Below are 19543 nucleotides of genomic sequence, written 5' to 3'. Positions count from 1 at the left end.
AATATGCCACTTGGGGCGGGGCTTTAAGAGTTGTCACTTACACCATTTAGAGCTCGATCTTGCCCTTCCCTCTCTCCCTCTTCCTGTTTGCAGTTTAAGGCGTGAGCTCTCAGCTCTCAACTTCTACCTTCAGCGTCCATGTCTGTCTGCTTCCACACTCCCCCAGGGCAATGGTAAGGACTTCTTATCCCTCTGCAGCTGTAAGCCCCAAACAAATCCTTCTGTCTCTAAGTTGCCTTGTTTTATCACAACAGAAAGTTAACAAAGACAGACCTCAACCTACAGTAGCCCACTGAAACAACTTCACCAACAGTCTAAGGAAGCCACCCGCTCTAGTCTCTGAGAAGAGATGTCATTCTTTATCCTTGCTCCCCACCTCTCAAAAATGTGCACATCTGAAGCAGGCAAGAAACAATGCCATTTTATCACAGAGAAGAGGTGCTGGGGAGTTAAGGAATCCAGGTTCATCCTGTCAGCGATGGGACACAAACGCTAGTCTCGGCTTAATTGACAGAAGTGACTGGAGGGATTCCCTTGCAAAGGTCTCCTGGGGACAGATATAATCAAGAGTCGGCCAGACTTAGAGCGATTAGGTGGCACTTGCTTGGAAAGAAGCACAAGCAGAATTCTAGCCGGCTGAGCTGGAAGTTAAAAGAAATGCAGACTTTAATCCCAGCGCTCAGGAGGCAGAAGCAGGTAGATCTCTGAGTTGGAGGCCAGCCTGGTCTACAAAGTGAGTTCCAGACAGCCAGGGCTACACACAGAAACCCTATCTCAAAAAGCCAAAACAAAACAACCAGGCAAGAGTAATATCGTGGAGTCTGTAAGCCTTAGGATGCTGACCAGGATGCCTGACAGACTTCTCTCTAGCAAACAAAGGACACCAGACTTGTAGACAAACTCCAGTGTTCATAGCTCTGAGACTGGGCAGTGTGAAAGTGCACGTGGGGGCCGATATTCAGAAAAGCTCAGGATTCTCTTCTCCTGCAATCGGGTGGTCTTCTCTTGCTCCTGGCCCTTACTCCCACAGCTGGATGGAGGCGGGGGCGGGGGGGTTGTCACCTTCCTGTTTTTTACCGCCTGGTCACAAGACACTAGCAGGCTGGGCCAGAGGAGACACTGATGGTCAGTCTTGCTGATAATAAGTTGCTAGCTCAGGGAAACACTTTCTGGACTGGTTCCAAGGTGACTATGCTATTGGGTCCCTCCCTAGTGGTCAAATGATCCTAGCACCAGATGAGTACAACACTTCAACATTCAGGGCCGCGTTAGGTCTCAAATGCAGTCAAACCGCTAATGCAGAGGTGCCTATGCAGGCTGCCTAGTTCTCCTAGCATCCCCCAGTCTCTCCTTGTTTCAGGGTCCTCCTGGCTGGCATACCTGGCTCCCTAACCTAAACTTTTTCCAGCCCACGGCCTCAGCCCCCCTTCTTCCAGTGGTTCTTCTCTATATAATCCAATCATTTTGGCTACCCTGATCTTTTTACCCTTTTGCACTTTTGTTCTCCTGGCTCTCCTCTCTCCCCTCCCCTTCTCACCTGGCCCAGCTCGGGTCATGTTCACTCTGGACCCTTCCAGACGCTTCTGGCTAGGCCCTTCCCTGCATCTACAATAAACTTTCTCCTCCACCATACCTTGGAGCAGTCATGGCCTCCTTTTTCTTTCTTTTTTCCTCACTCAAGCAGTACCCTGTGAAAGACCCCAGCTTAGCAGCAGTAACGCCATTTTGCAAGGCTATATTTAAGATGACTGGTTCAGAGAAAGGTTAGAACACTGAGTACACAGCGGCTGCCAAACAAGATGTGTTTGGTTGAAGGCCTGGCAACAGGAGGACTGCTGTTGAGCACCTGACAATGAGAAAAGCCCCGGAGAGGTCCCACACCCTGGTGGGGGGCCGAGTCAGCCATTATGTTCCAAGAAGGTAGCTAAGAAACTTGCCCCCGGGCTGAACCCTTGGGGGGGCCGAGTCAGTCCTTATGTTTCAGGAAGGTAGCTAGGAAACTTGCCCCCGGGCTAAACCCTTGCCATATTAGAATCCACCAATTATATCCCTGTAACCATGCATCTGCTTCTGTATGCTTGCTTCTGCTCCCCAAAATCCTATAAAAGCCCATCCTTGGTTCCGTGGGGCGCGCCAGTCCCCCGAGTGACTGAAGCGCCCGCAGGTGCCTGTGCCTGTGTATCCCGACAATAAACCAAATCCTCTTGCTGATTGCATCCTGTGGTGTCTCGGTCTGGTCTTTGGAGTTAGAGGATCTCCATCCCGAGGGAAAGTTCTCCCTGAGAGCTTTTCATTTGGTGCATTGGCCGGGAAAGGAGATCCTCCACCCAGGGACCACCGACCACCCACTGGGAGGTAAGCCGGCCGGCGTCTGTCTGTCTGTCTGATTTTGTCTCGTTCTGCCTTATTCTGTCTGTTCTGTGAGCGCTCAACCGGGTCTGTTCTGTGAGCGCTCAGCCAGGTCTGTTCTGTGAGCGCTCAGCCAGGTTGTTTGGAATTTGGGCGGGACGAAGAAGGAGCTGACGAGCTCGGACTTCTCGCCCCGCAGCCCTGGAAGACGTTCCAAGGGTGTTAGGGGCCCGACTTTTCGGGGCCCAATCTGGGAGGAGAAAGATCCGGACTAACGGCACCTCTGTCTGTATTTTTGGCTTTCAGAGGGCCCCGGACCTTTGCCACCTCCATCTGACTTTTTGCTTTCAGTTTGGTACCAAAGCCGTGCAGCACGCCTGTCTGTTGTTTGTTTGACTGTTGGTGTTGTTTGTTTTCTCTGTGTTCTAATCTTCCTTAGAACTAACATGGGACAGTCCCTAACAATGCCCCTAAGTCTCACTCTTGATCATTGGGAAGACGTCCACGACCGGGCACACAACCAGTCCGTCGAGGTTAAAAAAAAAAAAGGAAAATGGCAGACTCTCTGCACATCCGAGTGGCCCACTTTCGGAGCGGGATGGCCAGTGAATGGCACATTTAATAAGAAACCTGTCCTCCCGGCAGACCCAAACTCCCCTCTCATAGATCTTCTCTCTGACAGGCCCGGCTAAAACGGAGGAGGCAGAGCCGCCGGCCAGATCAGTTGCCGGGCCACAGTCTGATAAGGGTTTCTCCCCTGTCGCAGGGAGATTGCGCAATAAGCGCGAGGTGATGCCAGATTCAACCTCCCAGGTTTTCCCACTTAGACAGGGAACCGGTGGCCAGACCCAATACTGGCCGTTTTAAACAACACAACCCTTCTTTCTCCAAAGATCCGGTGACACTCACCGACCTAATAGAATCTGTTTTACTTACCCACCAGCCTACTTGGGATGACTGCCAACAGCTCTTACAGGCCCTCTTAACCTCAGAAAAAAAAAACAAAGAGTGTTCCTAGAGGCCAGAAAGCATGTTCTGGGAGATGATGGGCGTCCCACCCAGCTGCCTGAAAAAATTGATGCTGCATTCCCACTTAAGAGACCAAACTGGGATTTTAATACAGCTGAAGGTAAGGGACACCTACGCCTTTATCGCCAGTTGCTTCTAGCGGGTCTCCGAGGGGCTATACGACGCCCTACTAATTTGGCTCAGGTAAAACAGGTATTACAGGAAGCAGGGGAAACTCCCTCCGCCTTTCTAGAGAGACTTAAGGAGGCCTACCGTATGTACACTCCCTATGACCCAGATGACCCAGGACAAATGACGAGTGTCTCTATGTCCTTCATCTGGCAGGCTGCTCCAGATATCAGGACTAAGTTACAGAGGTTAGAAAATTTGCAGGGCTATACATTACAGGATTTACTTAAAGAAGCTGAAAAGATTTTTAATAAGAAAGAGATAAAAAAAGAAACAAAGAATTGAGTCGAATCTTGGCCGCCGTAGTTCAGGGCCAAAAAAGGAAGGGAGATAGGGGGGAGCTCGAAAGGGGCTGAAGCTGGATAAAGATCAATGTGCCTATTACAAAGAGAAAGGGCACTGGGCCAGAGAGTGCCCCAAGAAGCCTGGCGGACCCCGAAAACCTCGACCACGAACCTCCCTCTTGGCTCTAGATAAAGATTAGGGAGGTCAGGGCCAGGACCCCCCCCCTGAGCCCAGGGTAACGCTTAAAGTTGGGGGGCAGCCGGTTACTTTCCTGGTAGACACAGGAGCCCAGCATTCAGTCCTCACCCAAGCTTCAGGACAACTCAGCGACCGGACGGCCTGGGTACAAAGAGCTACTGGTGAGAAACAATACCAATGGACTACAGACCGCCGGGTTCAGCTGGCTACCGGTAAGGTGACCCATTCCTTCTTACATGTTCCGGACTGCCCGTACCCTCTGCTGGGCCGTGATCTGCTCACCAAACTAAAAGCACAAATTCATTTTGAGGAAGGAGGGGCCCAAATAACTGGCCCCCACGGAACTCCCCTTCAAGTTCTAACCCTATAAACCGGGACAGGACACTGGCTTGGGCAGAGACTGGTGGGATGGGGTTGGCGCTCCAACAGCCCCCCTTAATTACAACTCCAGTCTCCATAAAACAATACCCCCTGTCACATGAAGCTTATCAAGGTATAAGGCCTCACATTACGAGGCTTCTGGATCAAGGCATCCTAGTCCCCTGCCGGTCGCCTTGGAATACGCCTCTTCTGCCTGTTAAGAAACCCGGCACTAGAGATTATAGGCCAGTACAAGACTTGAGAGAGGTCAACAAGAGGGTAAAAGATATTCATCCGACTGTTCCAAACCCTTACAATTTGCTCAGTAACTGTTCATCGATGAGAAACAGGGGTATGCTAAAGGGTCCTAACACAAAGGTTGGGACCCTAGAAACGCCCTGTGGCCTACCTGTCTAAGAAATTGGACCCTGTGGCCTCCGGCTGGCCACCGTGCCTAAGGATGGTGGCTGCTATTGCTGTCCTGATCAAGGACACTGGAAAATTGACTTTGGGACAGCCACTCACCATCCTAGCACCCCACGCAGTGGAGGCCTTGGTAAAGCAGCCCCCAGACCGCTGGCTCTCTAATTCCCACATGACCCACTACCAAGCCTTGTTACTGGATGCAGAACAGGTTCAGTTTGGGCCCGTAGTCGCCCTCAATCCTGCCACCTTGCTTCCTCTACCAGAGGAGGCAAAACAGCATGACTGCCTACAAATCCTCGCAGAAGTACATGGAACCAGGCCAGACCTATCGGACCAGCCTCTTCAGAATGCTGACCACACATGGTACACGGATGACAACAGCTTCTTGGCAGAGGGAGAGCGAAAGGCTGGAGCTGCGGTCACTACGGAGGACAAAGTGATTTGGGTGAAAGCCCTGCCTGCTGGTACCTCCGCACAACGGGCTGAACTCATCGCCTTGACTCAGGCGTTCAAGATGACAAAAGGTAAGAGGCTAAATATATATACAGACAGCCGTTATGCCTTTGCCACGGCACACATCCACGGGGAGATCTACCGGAGGCGGGGGCTGCTCACATCTGAGGGTAAAGATATGGCTAAAATTCTGGCCCTCTTAGAAGCCCTATTCTTGCCCAAAAGACTGAGTACATTGTCCAGGACACCAGAAAGGGCACAACCCAGAGGCACGAAGAAACCGGCTGGCCGATGCCACGGCGCGAAAAGCGGCCATGAGCAAACAAATCTTGCCCTTAAATAGCCCAGACCAACCCACACCCCCACCAGTGGGACAAACCAGTTGGGTTTATGCCCATGAGGACATAGAGCTCCTAAAAAAATGGGGGCCATCTACCACCCTCAACTAAAACAGTGGGTCTACAAAGAAAAGACAGTTATGCCAATGAAAATGACTTTTGAATTGATCTCCTTTTTACATAAATTAACCCATTTGGGGTTTAAGAAGATAAAAACCTTACTAGATCAGGAAGAGATAAATCTGTGTTTTTTTTTTTGAATCGGGACAAAGCGATACAAAAGGTGACTGAGAGTTACAAAGCGTGCGCTCAGGTTAACCCGGAAAGGACCATGATTAGACAAGGAGTTCGTCCTAGGGGACACCGTCCCGACATCCATTGAGAAATTGATTTTACTGAAATTAAACCAGGTATATATGGATACAAGTATCTCCTAGTGTTTGTAGACACCTTCTCAGGATGGGTCAAAGCCTTCCCCACGAAACACGAGACTACAAAAATGGTCACCAAGAAGCTCCTCGAGGAAATCTTTCCCAGGTATGACATGCCTCAAGCGTTGGGGTCGGACAACGGGCCCGCTTTCGTCTCCCAAGTAAGTCAGTTGGTGGCCAAATTGTTGGGGATTAATTAAAAATTACATTGTGCCTATAGACCCCAGAGTTCAGGTCAGGTAAAACACATAAATAGAACAATTAAGGAGACTTTATCCAAACTTACGCTTGCAACTGGCTCAAAGGATTGGGTGGCCCTCCTTCCCCTAGTTCTATATCGGGCCCGGAATACCCCGGGCCCCCATGTTCTAACTCCTTTTAAAATAATATATGGAGCACCACCCCCATTTGTCCATTTCTTTGATTCAAACATTGCTGATTTTGCTGACAGCCCTTCTCTGAGGGCCCATTTACAGGCCCTACAGATTGTGCAGAGAGACGTCTGGAGACCTTTGGCCGCTGCTTACCAGGACAAGCTTGAGCATCCGGTGGTGCCACACCCGTTCCAGATTGGAGACACCGTGTGGGTGCACAGACACCAGACCAAGAATCTGGAGCCACGGTGGAAAGGACCCTACACCGTCCTCCTGACTACCCCGACCGCCCTAAAGGTAGACGGAGTCTCGGCTTAGATCCACGCACCACACGTCAAGGCAGTCCGGTCTGAGGAATTGACTAATCACAACACTACACCCCAGACATGGAGAGTTCAGCGCACTCCAAACCCCTTAAAGTTAAAACTCCTACGTGGCTCCTCCTAGCCCTTTTGTGGCCTAGAGTCAGTGAGGGAATAAGCCCCCACCAGACAGAAATTTCTTGACCAAGTCGAGTGAAAGATTTCACTCAAAGTTAACAAAAAAAAATGGGGGAATGAAAGACCCCAGCTTAGCAGCAGTAACGCCATTTTGCAAGGCTATATTTAAGATGACTGGTTCAGAGAAAGGTTAGAACACTGAGTACACAGCGGCTGCCAAACAAGATGTGTTTGGTTGAAGGCCTGGCAACAGGAGGACTGCTGTTGAGCACCTGACAATGAGAAAAGCCCCGGAGAGGTCCCACACCCTGGTGGGGGGCCGAGTCAGCCATTATGTTCCAAGAAGGTAGCTAAGAAACTTGCCCCCGGGCTGAACCCTTGGGGGGGCCGAGTCAGTCCTTATGTTTCAGGAAGGTAGCTAGGAAACTTGCCCCCGGGCTAAACCCTTGCCATATTAGAATCCACCAATTATATCCCTGTAACCATGCATCTGCTTCTGTATGCTTGCTTCTGCTCCCCAAAATCCTATAAAAGCCCATCCTTGGTTCCGTGGGGCGCGCCAGTCCCCCGAGTGACTGAAGCGCCCGCAGGTGCCTGTGCCTGTGTATCCCGACAATAAACCAAATCCTCTTGCTGATTGCATCCTGTGGTGTCTCGGTCTGGTCTTTGGAGTTAGAGGATCTCCATCCCGAGGGAAAGTTCTCCCTGAGAGCTTTTCACCTGAGGCTTACCGAAAGGCAGGGGTTCACTCTAGGCCCCAGCTCAATCTTCAACTCAGATCCTCACTGGAAAGATTACTTATTCAGAAACCGTGGAGCTCAGGAGCATCACCCAGGGGGCAAATCTCACTCTTGAAATAGGAGAACCATAAAGGCCAGTTAATAATCAGCCCCAGGCAGAGACAGCTTAGCAGGGCCCTCAGCTTCAGGCATTGATAGATACCTGGCCCACTCTTCCCCAATCAGCAGGCTGATCTGGAAGCATAAACAAGAACTGAAGCTGAAGGCTCTAGGGGTTCCCAACCTGTGATCTCCAGCAGACACTCCTGGTGTGTCACCGGATTCAGGTACACTAGAGGCCATGGAGAAGGGCAACAAGACAGAATAGGCACTTCCTGGGAGCCTGTCTCTCTTTGTAGGCCTTGCTCTTTGGCTAATTTTCCTCCAGAGGCAAAATTATCTCACATCCTTCCTCCTCTCATTCCTCCTTGTCTTCCTTCCCATCCTCCCTTTTCTCTTTCTCCTGGCAGTCACCAATGTACTGGTCTCTATTATCCCATCTAAATTTCGATTGAGACAGCTCCCACATCTATGTCCAAGTTGGAGCCTTCCTCTGGGGGCCACACCCACACAAGCACCTGATCAACAACTCCCCATTTTCTCCTGCTCAAATCTACTCCCCACTCCTTTTTCCAACAGTAGTACCATCCTGGGATGGATGTGGGGGGTTCTGTTTTAGCTGCAGTGGAAGGTGGGACGTGTTAAAATTAGCTCAAATCCTTGAGCTCCTCCCCACCCCCTCAATCCCCTCCTTCCCTATCATAGGAGTAGGAGGTAAGCGAGGGGGACAAGGGAAGAAAGTCTGGGCTTTCACACCACTGAGGCTCCAGCCATAAGGTTTAGACCATCAGTGGTTTGGTGACTGGAAGTGGGTGACAGCCTGGCTGGTGAGGTTGGGGAAACTAGTAGCTGGGAGAAGTTGGGGACTTGGGATCCTCTGATTCTTTACAGCAGGCCTGGAAGTTGGAAGCCTCTGTGTTCTAGTGATGGGACTGCCATTGGCTCTCTGGAACACATTCTCCTCACTCATATAACAGGACATGGATGATGGAAGTGAATGTGATGATTGTCTTAAAGAATCTTAGCATCTCAGGACACAACTTGGGGTTGTTTGTTTGAGACAGGATCTCTCAGTACAACCTTGACTGTCCCAGAACTCTCTCTGTCTGTCAGGCTGGTCTCAAACTTACAAAGATCTGCCTGTCTCTGCTTCCCAAGCGCTGGGATTAAAGGCGGGCACCACCACAGCCTGGCTGTTTATTTATTTGCCATGCTGGGGGTTGAAACCAAGGCTCCACACGTGCTAGGCACGTGGCACCACCCAGCCATTTGTTGTTTGTTTACTTGCAACACTGGGGATTGAACGGAGGAGGGTCTCATATGTGTTAGACAAGCCTTTGCCATACACACCCCAAGAACTGAGCCTGAACTACTAATCCCATCCCTCCAGAGGCCTGGTGCTGCACACATGCAATAATTAGCAGCTGGGTGGCCTCTCCCAGTCTCAGGCTCCATTCCTGGGCTCCATTCCCACTACCCACAGCTCTGTCTCCTTGGCCACTAAACCTCAACAGGCTCCTGGGATAAAGAAAGCAAAGGAAGTCTGGAGTGGAGACGAAGAAACCCCAGGCACTCTGAGAGCTGCTACCTTTTCCATGTGTGCTGCCAGACACTTCTCGTCAGGGACCAAATACCCCAAGGTAACCCCCCAGCGTATGTTAAGGAACTTGCTGAGTTGGAATGATGAAGCCCAGATCAGAACACAGCCAGCTCAAGGTTCAACTGTAAGGGAGTGTGAGCGATGTCTGTTCTTCAGCCTCATGCTGACCCCTCAGCTCTCCCAATCTGGGGCCCTGAGGTGTCTCTGTGGGTATGGTAATAATGGCGGGGTGGTGTCCTATGTGGACCAGAATCAAAAAGTGTGACTAGGAACATGAAGACTTTGCAGGATTGCGGCTCACGGGGAGAGAGAATACTGGCTAAAGGGAGTTAAAACAGAAAAAAAAATTTTAAAAGAGAGCACTGACTGGTAAAGACCCAGTTGGGGGAGGGGACTCAGCAAGGACTCAGAACAGTTGAGTGATTTGGTGCATTCTGTAGGGGGAAGGGCTGGGGGTAAAGGTCAGATTTGGGTGGGTAGTCCCTGCTGAGAGACTTGGAGCGAGCATGCCCCAAGGTTCAGGTAGATGCGTATAGATAAAATTGCCCTTTATTTGAAAACGGTTTTGTTCTACGTTTAATCCTCCGGGGGGGAAATGACCTGAAGATATTTGTGTCTGTTTTCCGCATGGTCAAGCAGGGAGTGGAGAGAGGCCTGGGCTGGGCCAGACTTCCTGGGCTTTAACCTGTGCTCCAAGTAGGTGGGTCACATTTTCCCCAGCGGGAGTTGAAGAGTCACCTGGTGCTTCAACGGGACTGATTTCCTGGGCCTGGAGTTGGAGATCAGAGTAAGTAGATGAAGAGAAGCTTGGCTGGGTCCTGAGTGAATGATTGAAGCGAGAGAATGAATGCATAGGCCTTGGGATAAATAGAAGTCTGGTTGGGTCTGGTGGTGCAAAGCTGCAATCTTGTCTGCTCTTGAGGATGAGGCAGGGAAATTGGTCACAGAGTGAGGTCAGGATCAGCTTGGGTGACTTAGCATATCCCAAAATAAAACCTGAAAGGAAGGTTTGTGATAGCCTAGCGGTAGAGTCCTTACCTAGCAAGTACAAGCGCTTAGGTGCAATACTCCTTTCTACAGAGAGTTAAGGACAATGGAAGAACGCAGAGTAATGTACTGTGGAGCAGAGAACAGAGCTGTGTGGGCATTCGGTCCCAGACTCACTCTATGCCTTGCTATGCCTTGCTATGACTAAGCAGTCTGAGAAGCCCATCAGGAACCCAAGGCTTATTGCTTCTCGGCCTTTTGGCTAAGATCAAGTGTAGGAACCCAAGGTTTTTGTTATTGTTTTGTTTGTTTGTTTTTAAAGGCAGAGTTTCTCTGTGCTGTCCTAGAACTCGATATGTAGACCAGGCTGGCTTTGAACTCACAGAGACCCAACTGCTTTCTGGGATCAAAGCTGCACACCACCACTACCCAGCTTATTATTGCTGGTTTCATGTTTATGGTTAATGAAACCATCCCATTTCATCACATTTGGTATGAAATTGAAAATGACCTTGAATTTCTAATCTTCCTGCTCCTAAGTTCTGAGAATTCACTACCAACGGAGCTATATCTCCAGTCCCAGGATACCAAGGTCTTTTTGGGGTTGTTGGTTTTTGTCTTCATTTTATTCTGAAATAGATTTTTCTCTGTAACCTTGGGCTGTCCTGGAACTAGCTCTGTAAACCAATTGGTTCTGTCTGCTTTTGCTGGGGTTAACGGTGTGCTCTGCCGTACCCAGCTGGACAGAAGTTTTAAGGGAAATACGGTAATCCGGAGACAAGGGTAGGTGTGTGAGCTGGGAAGTCCAGACTGAAGACGCGACCACTTCAAGGTATGGTCGAGGAGACAGTTTTTATTGTAGGCATACGGGAGAGCACAGCCAGAGACAAGAGTCCAGAGAGGGAAAGTAGTAGATGAAAAACGGGTAGCAGACTGATCTGGGCCATGAGAGAAGGGGGAGGTGGTGAACAGGGATGAGAGAAGGGACCCAGAGAGGACAAAAGAGAACATAGCTGAAATACCAGAGTACGAGGGAATGAGGAGGGGGAAGCATTATGAGTCAGAGAAATTTAGAGAGGAGGCAGGGTAAGCAGATCAGAGAGAAGCCACAGGTAGTGATACTGAGGGAACCTGGAGGCCGGCAGGCACTCTGGTATGCTACTAGGCACCACAGATGGCCATGTGCCCTGAGTTTCTTTTGGCCCTGATGAGAAGTACATTTGAGACGGGTTTATCAACTCCTGAATGAAACATGGACTTGCAGGGAGGTGAAACATTTTGGCAATTTGGAGTATTTAAGGGGGGAGAGGACAGGTACAGTAATCAGCGAAAAGCATGACTGCAAGAGAATGCTAGCTCTGGGGTAGGAGGCTCCTGAGTCTCCCAAGAGTCTCTGGGAAGGGCCTGTTGAACTGTTGACCTAGAAAAGGCCCCAGGAGGGCGTGGCAGCGGCAGCCAGTGATCTTGATTCTAGCTCTTAGGAGGCTGAGGCAAGTGGATCTCTTGAGTCTGAGGCCAGCTAGTCAACAAGCATACACATAAAATAATAAACAGTGAGATCCTGTTTTGAAAAACAAAACCAAAACAGAACAAGGAGGACAAGGTGAGAAGGAGGGGGAGAGAAGAGGAGGCCTAGGTGTGGCTGCTCTGTAGGTCAGGGGAATCTCCTCAGCGCAGTTTTTTTTTCTTCAGTTTTTTGGAGACAGGGTTTCTCTGGGTAGCCCCAGCTCTTCTGGCACCCTCTGTAGACCAGGTTGGTTTCGAGTTAAAATCTGCCTGCCTGTGCCTGGCAAATGCTGGGTCAAAGGAGTGCACCACCACGGCCTGGCTTGAGCACAGGATTTTAAGGATAGTCTGGGCCTACAAACAAACAAATTTTACAAATCTTCAATTTATCTGTAGCTTCTTAAGGTTTTTGTTGCCTGCTTTGTTTTGTTCTGAGACAGGGTCTCACTGTGTTGGCCCTGGCTGTCTTTTAACTTAGAGACCTGCCTGTCTCTGCTTCCCTAGCGCTGGGATCAAAAGCATGTACCACCAAACTAATACTTTATTTTTAAAAATATTATACAAAGTCAGTTGGTATCAAAATCTGATTTGTTGGGGGTTGGGGATTTAGCTCAGTGGTAGAGCGCTTGCCTAGCAAGCGCAAGGCCCTGGGTTCGGTCCCCAGCTCTGAAAAAAAAAAAAAATCTGATTTGTTAGTCATGGTAGTGTAAGATAGATCTCTTGGGAGTTCAAAGCCAGCCTGGTCTACAAGGCCAGCCCGGTCTACATAGCAAGTTCCAGACTAGCCAGGGCTACATAGTGAGACCTTAACTAAAACTCCAAACCAAAATAAAACAGAATTTACAGAGTTAAGTATTAGAGAGGGGCTAGAGACATGGTTCAGGTGGTAAAGACTCACTGACAATCTCAGAGAACTAACTCGTCTAGTTTTTATTTATCTTTTCTTGTAAGATAGGTCGATTGCTGTCACATGAAAATCGTATCACCTTTTATCATTTTTAAAGCCATATAGAGCAATGCAATTTATATATTATATATAGTATTTATATAGCAGTGCAATTTACATAGTCAACAACACTATGATTGAAAGAATTTAAGTAGTTTAAAATGGAATTTGTGGTAATGTTCTTATTCTTGTCCAGTGGGATTAACAAAGAATAAGAACATTACCACTTTTTTTTAGCCAAGTTTGAAGCAAGCTTTATTAAATACTGGGACAATGGACACTGGCCAGATCCATACCCAGGATTCCCAGGGCATGGCACTGAATTATATTAGAAAGGCACTTACAAAGGCAATCCCAGGCTATTACTCCCTATCTCTGTCCAATCAGGGGCAAGCATACATCCTGACGTACTTCCTGCCTATGTGTTTCCCACCTATGCGAGTTCACATCCTGTGCAGTGTGGGCAACCAAGCTTGTCTACAAAAGTAAAAACTTGTGACTTGTTATGAACAGTAGCCCCCAGCATTTCAAGAAGTTACCTGTCCTTACTCAAATTGAGCTTACAGGTTAGAAGCATTTTGTCTTATAGATCTTTTTAGCACAGTAATTTCTCCACAAATTGAGGACAGGAGAGACAGTTCATGGGTTGAGAGCATTGACTACTTTTATAGAGGACCCACATTAGATTGCTAGCACAAACATGGTGGCTCACAGCCATCTCTAACTCTAATCCTAGGTTAGCTGTTGCTCTCTTCTGGTCTCTGTGTATACTGTATGCACGTGATGTGTAGACATACATGCAGGAAACACTTTCCAGAATGGCCCAGTGTGACAAATGCTTTCAGTGACTGGTCGTATCTAGATCCTACCGTTTTGATGGTCACTGGAGTTGAAACATGGGGGGAAATGAACTTTAAATCCTTCATGACTTTTGTCCTTTTGCCTCCCTCCTTTCTCATTACCTAATTGGTTTCCTCTCTAAATATTTAGACTTTTAACACACACACACCTAAACCTGTATCAGCTTTTATGAAAAGCTTTTAAAGACCTCACACTGAAACATCTGCCTCCAGAGGTTTTGACTGTGGGCGTGGGTAAACTCTGTTTCTGCAAATGACCCGTCTCTTATTTTTTGGATTGCCTTGTCTGAGTCTCAGGACTGCTGAAGTCTAACAGGCTCTCTGACCAGTGACTGTCTCTAGGGCGTCTGATCCTCAGAGTCTGGGAAGACTGACAGAAGGAGGTGACCCAAGGTCCAGGAGTGCAGGCTCCACCCCTGAGCTGAGCTCACCCGTGGCGGTTCCACTTACCTTACTTCTGCCTTCAGGGTCTGACATGGCTCACCTGATGGCTGGGCAGTGGTTGCTCCTGCTGATGTGGATGGCCGAATGTGCCCAGTCCAGAGCTACTCGGGCCAGGACCGAACTTCTCAATGTCTGCATGGATGCCAAGCACCACAAAGAAAAGCCAGGCCCAGAGGACAAGTTACACGACCAGGTAGGACAAGGGTGACATATAACTGAGGGCTAGCGGGTCAGGAGGAAGAAGTATCTAGTCCCAGCTTATGGCGGAGGTTGTCAAACCTGCCCGAGGGGAGAGACCTTCTGTTCTCTCTAGCGTGGGTGACTTTGACATATTGGCTGCCAACTGCTAGTGTAACACTAGCAGCTCATCTTCTTGGTAGCTGGGTTTTGGGCCTTTCATAAATAAGGAAGTAGGTTCAGGGAGGAACTTGGATCAGTCAGACCATTGTGGTGGTTTTTAGGTTTAAACTGATTGAGAAGGTCGACTATAGGAGTCTCGGGGAAGGGGCTGTACGCTGCTCTTTCCTGACAGCCTTTGAAGTCTTGAGAAGGAGACTCTCATATCTGAGACCGGCTGACAAGCATTTGGAGTCAGGCATCTAGCAAACATCTGTGCTATGACAGTTGTTTGCCATAGCCCTTTTATTATCCCAAAGCTCCCTAAACATTTAATAAAATCAGCGTGACTCGACCATTTTAAAGTAAGCCAGCAGGAGGTCAGCTATTGGAGGGGTACAATCGGTGTACACAACAAAGTGGGGGGAGTGTGTCTCAAAAAAAACCAAGAATGAGGGCTGGAGACTTGGCTCAGTGGTTAAAAGCACTGGTCGGAGCTTGCAGAATGCCAAGGTGTGAGCCCCGGCATCCAGGTGGTGTCAAGCAGCCATGCATGACTCCCTTTCAGGGGATGCAGTGCCCTCTTCTGACCTCGGCAGGCACCAGATGTGCAGGTGACACAAAACAAGCATACACATAAAGTAACAAAGCTAATAAGTAAATAAACAAATAGGGCTGGGATGCAGCTCAGTTGACAGTACCTGCATAGTCTTTTAAGTTGGATCCCAGCACCATATGACTGGATGGTTGGCACGTGGCTATAATCTCAGCCCTGGGAGGTGGAGGCAGGAGGATAAGAAGTTCAAGGTTAGCTTCAGCTGCATAGTCAGGTCAGTGCCAGCCTGGAATACATGAAACCCTATCAAGGAAGGGATAGAGAGATCAGAGACGGGATGGGTATTTTTATTTATTTATTTTTTGGGACAGGATTCTACTATGTAATCCTGCCTAGCCTGACTCTCACAGAGATCTGTCTGCCTCAGTATCCTGAGTGCTGGGATTAAAGGTGGACATACCACACCCACAAAAAACATTTGAAAAGCAAAAGGAAAGCAATTTGTGTCATGTACTTCAATGTATAAATGGTCGTGTTGACTCTATTAGCCGAGAACCATCACAATTCTTTTTTGCTGCCGGGTTTTTATTTATTTATTTATTTGTTTTTGCTTTTATGTATTTATTTTTTATGGTATTTTGCATGCACATTTGTGAATCAAGGATGTGCAGTGCATGTGGAGGCCAGAAGAGGGTGTTGGGTTCTCTCCATGACCGGAGTTGCAGATGGTTGTGAGCCTGCACATGTGAGCTGGGAACGGAATCTCAGTCCTCTGCGAGAGCAAGCACTCTCAACCTCTGAGCCATATCCCCAGGCTCTATTTATTTTTTGTAATACTTTAGCTAAGCAGTGGTGATGCATGTGTTTAATCCCAGCACCCCAAGGCTGAGGCAGGTGGATTTCTGAATTTGAGACCAGCCTGGTCTACAGAGCGAGGTCCTGCACAGTCAGGGCTATGCAGCGAAACTCTGTCTCTCTAGATTCTTAGGGGTTTTTTTGATTTTATTTTTGTTTTTTAAACCGGGAGTGGTGCCATATGCTCTTTATCCTAGCACTCTGAGGAGTAGAGGGAGACAGATCTCTCTGAATTAGAGGCCAGCGTGATACACATAGCAAGTTTTAGGACTACCTAGAGAGGCCGAGTAAGTGCTCATATTGGGTGTGCCCTGTCCTTTTCAGTGAAGTTTAATCCAACCATCTGGTGGCACTGCAAGTCCAAATGCCTTTCTCTTGATGTTATTTATTTATTTTTCCAAAGCAACTGGTGTGTTACATTTATCATTTTATCCCTTATTTCCCAGAAAAGTGCCTGGCTTGGGGTGGGTTGGGACTCATAAAAACAAGAATTGGGTGCGTTGTCAGCTGTGGTGGTGTTAAGCCTATTTCTGTGAATGCTAGGTTAACCTGGTCTATATAGTGAGTTCCAGGCCAGCTAGGGTTACCTAGTAAGAACCTGGCTTTTAAAAAAAATTTTTTTAAAAGATAGATATCTGTCTTCAGACACACCAGAAGACGGCATCAGATCTCATTACAGATGATTGTGAGTCACCATTTGGTGGCTGGGATTTGAACTCAGGACCTCTGGAAGAATAGTCAATGCTCTTAGCCACTGAGCCATCTCTCCAGCCCCCTTTTTAAATTTTTAATTAGTTAAGGAAAAATAAACCTGGATGTGGTGGCACATATCTGTAATATCACCACTTGAGAAGCAGAAGAGAGTCAGGAGTTCAAGGCCATATAGAGTCTGAAGCTACTTAGACTCTTTGAGGCTTTGTCTCAGAAAAATTGGACTGGGGAGACGACTCTTGCCTTGAAAACATGAGGACCCGAGTTTAATCCCTAGAACTCATGTAGAAATAAATGCCAAGGGTATTTGTGAGCTTATGACCCTAGCACCGAAGAGACAAAGACCAATGCGTCTGCATTTTTATCAGCCTTTAGTATAGCTTCATTTGTGGTCCCCAGGCCAGTGAGAGACCCTGCCTCAAAGTGAGCAGACTTCCTGAGGCTGTCCTCTGACCCCCCACACTTGAATACAAATGTGTGTGAACACTCACACACACACATACAGGCAGGCGCACACGCACACACACACATGCACATGTGCATAAAAAAAAATTACCAAACCATAGTGAGTGGCCCATGCCTTTAGTCCCAGCATTTGGAAGGCAGAGGCAGTTGGCTCTCTTGGAGTTTGAGGCCACTCTGGCCTACATAGTGAGTTTAGGATAGCCAGAGACTCTGTCTCAAAAAACAAAACAAACAAACAAACAAACAAACAAAAGAAAAACAACCAACCATACAAACAAACAAAACACAAAAGAAACAATATGTGTAAATTAGTGGTTTGGTTTTTTTGTTTTGTTTTGTTTTTTGTTTTTTGTTTTTTGTTTTGTTTTGTTTTGTTTTTTTGAGACAGGGTTTTTCTGTATGGCTGTCTCTCTTAGAATTAACACTGTAGACCAGGCTGAACTTGAACTCAGATGCATCTGCTTCTGCCTCTCAAGTGCTTGGATTAAAGGTGTCAATTAATAAAAATAATTTAGAATTACTTTATTTTATGTGTTTGTGTTTGCTTGCATGTACGTATGTATGTGCATTACCTGTGTGCCTTGTGGCCTTTGAAGGTCAGAAGAGGGCATCAGTTCCCTTGAATAAGAATTACAGGGGCTGGAGAGATGGCTCAGCAGTTAAGAGCATTGGCTACTCTTCCAGAGGACCTGAGTTTCAATTCCCAGCAACAACATGGTGGCTCACAACCATCTATAGGAAGAGCTGATACAGTGTATATGCCGCAGAGCACTCATAGAAAACAATTGTGAGCCTCCATGTGGGTGCTTGCCACCAAACACTGGTCTTCTGCAAGAGCAACCAGTGCTCTTACCTGCTGAGCCTTCTCTCCAGGGCTCATGAGTTGATGAGTTTTATAAGAATTGCACCTTCTGGGCTCCGCACAGCCAGCACGGGCTCAGCAGTATTGCCAATGACTGGCTAGGTGACGCACAAGGTGCAAGGCTGCATGTGGGATATTGTGTATCTGTGCCGGCCATGAACACTTGGTCCTGTGATTCCCACCCCACAGTGCAGCCCCTGGAAGACGAATGCCTGCTGCTCCACCAACACAAGCCAGGAAGCACATAAGGACATTTCCTACCTGTACCGATTCAACTGGAATCACTGTGGAACTATGACCCCGGAGTGCAAACGTCACTTTATCCAAGACACCTGCCTCTATGAGTGTTCCCCGAACTTGGGACCCTGGATCCAGCAGGTACGAGTGTCCCCCAATGCCCACGGAGTAGCTGTGCCCTCCAAATCAGGCTATGTCTGCAGGCAGCTCCAGGTCTACTCAGACTGTATTGAGGTCTGAGGTCCCTGAGTTCAAGACCTTGTACACCCTCTCTCAGGTGGACCAGAGCTGGCGCAAAGAGCGGATCCTTGATGTTCCCCTGTGCAAAGAAGACTGTGTGCTGTGGTGGGAGGACTGCAAGAGCTCTTTTACCTGCAAGAGCAACTGGCACAAGGGATGGAACTGGACCTCGGGTAAGGAGTGGGTAGAGTGGGACAGGCATTTAAAGGTGCAGGGGCGGTGGTCATGCAGCCGTTATGTGAAGATCTGGGATTTTGAGGTGGGCATAACCAGAGATAGTGTTAGGCACAGTGACTCACAATCTTCCATCATTTATATAGGGCATAATGAGTGCCCTGTGGGAGCCTCCTGCCATCCCTTCACTTTCTACTTCCCTACACCTGCTGTTCTGTGTGAGAAAATCTGGAGTCACTCCTACAAGCTCAGCAACTACAGCCGAGGGAGCGGCCGCTGCATCCAGATGTGGTTCGACCCAGCCCAAGGCAACCCCAACGAGGAAGTGGCGAGGTTCTATGCCGAGGTCATGAGTGGAGCTGGGCTTCGCGAGGCCTGGCTGCTGGTGTGCAGCCTGTCCTTAGTGCTGTTCTGGGTGCTCAGCTGAGTTCCTGTTACTCCTTGTCTGGAGCTCCACCCTGCCCGGCTTAGCCTCCCAGCTCCCAGCCTCCTTTGTGGTGGGGCTCTGACAGCCTGTTTAGTAAACCAGACATTCTACATGTGCCTCTGTGAATTATTTGGGTGTGAATGAGAATATATTTATTTTGCTTCCTACTTCCACTGATTGAAGTTGTTTAAACGTTGTCACTTCCCAGCTCTGACGCTTACTGTGAGCTACTCAGATTCACTTGATTTTTCTCAGCTGAGTCACAATCATGGATCTTGACTTTATTTTTCATTTGAGCTCTAATTTACAGCCAAGCTGGGGATTATACAGTCTATGTACCTGTCTATCTATCTATTCATCCATCTTTCCTTTCTTTTTTTTGGCGGGGGGGTGGTGCAGAGGAGGATTTCTCTGTGTAATAGCCCTGGCTGTCCTAGAACTTGCTCTGTATACTAAGCTGGTCTAATGCACAGAAATCCACCTGCCTCTGCCTCCTGAGTGCTGGGATAAAAGGTGTCCACTACCAACAGGGCTACCCACTCTGTGGTGTATATCCTCAGCTCTCTAATAGAAGAGATAAGAATGGGAGTGTCCTGCATGTTCTTTACTTGCTCTTAGCCAAAAGGCCAAGAACTGATCCCGGCATG

At 48.4% G+C, this 19543-nt stretch overlaps 1 protein-coding gene across 10 annotated transcripts; it reads left to right on the top strand.

Annotated features, from left to right (window-relative positions):
* The first annotated feature begins 41 nt into the window (after positions 1–41).
* Positions 42–19010, top strand: Folr1 (folate receptor alpha). Of its 10 annotated transcripts, none has more exons than XM_039085707.2 (7): positions 42–173; positions 9205–9330; positions 9930–10077; positions 13932–14226; positions 18008–18196; positions 18333–18468; positions 18616–19006. In XM_039085707.2, the coding sequence occupies exons 4-7, from the start codon at positions 14065–14067 to the stop codon at positions 18894–18896; spliced, it is 768 nt and encodes a 255-aa protein (XP_038941635.1). In that variant the 5' UTR covers positions 42–173; positions 9205–9330; positions 9930–10077; positions 13932–14064; the 3' UTR covers positions 18897–19006. The 10 variants fall into 10 exon arrangements, with proteins under 10 accessions (XP_038941635.1, XP_038941593.1, XP_038941685.1 ...); XM_039085665.2 differs by having other exon boundaries at positions 9927–10077; XM_039085757.2 differs by having other exon boundaries at positions 44–173; positions 14057–14226.
* The last annotated feature ends 533 nt before the right edge of the window (positions 19011–19543 follow it).

This window comes from Rattus norvegicus, chromosome 1 (assembly GCF_036323735.1).
Source record: "Rattus norvegicus strain BN/NHsdMcwi chromosome 1, GRCr8, whole genome shotgun sequence".
NCBI classification, from domain to species: Eukaryota; Metazoa; Chordata; class Mammalia; order Rodentia; family Muridae; genus Rattus; species Rattus norvegicus.
This window is presented reverse-complemented; position numbering and strand designations above follow the sequence as displayed.

Excerpts from the sequence above, each read along its gene's own strand:
- Folr1 (XM_063273293.1), top strand. The coding sequence starts at position 14,065 with ATGGCTCACCTGATGGCTGGGCAGTGGTTGCTCCTGCTGATGTGGATG. Across the intron at positions 14,227-18,007 it reads AGGACAAGTTACACGACCAG|TGCAGCCCCTGGAAGACGAA; the intron begins GTAGGACAAGGG and ends CCCACCCCACAG. Across the intron at positions 18,197-18,332 it reads TGGGACCCTGGATCCAGCAG|GTGGACCAGAGCTGGCGCAA; the intron begins GTACGAGTGTCC and ends ACCCTCTCTCAG.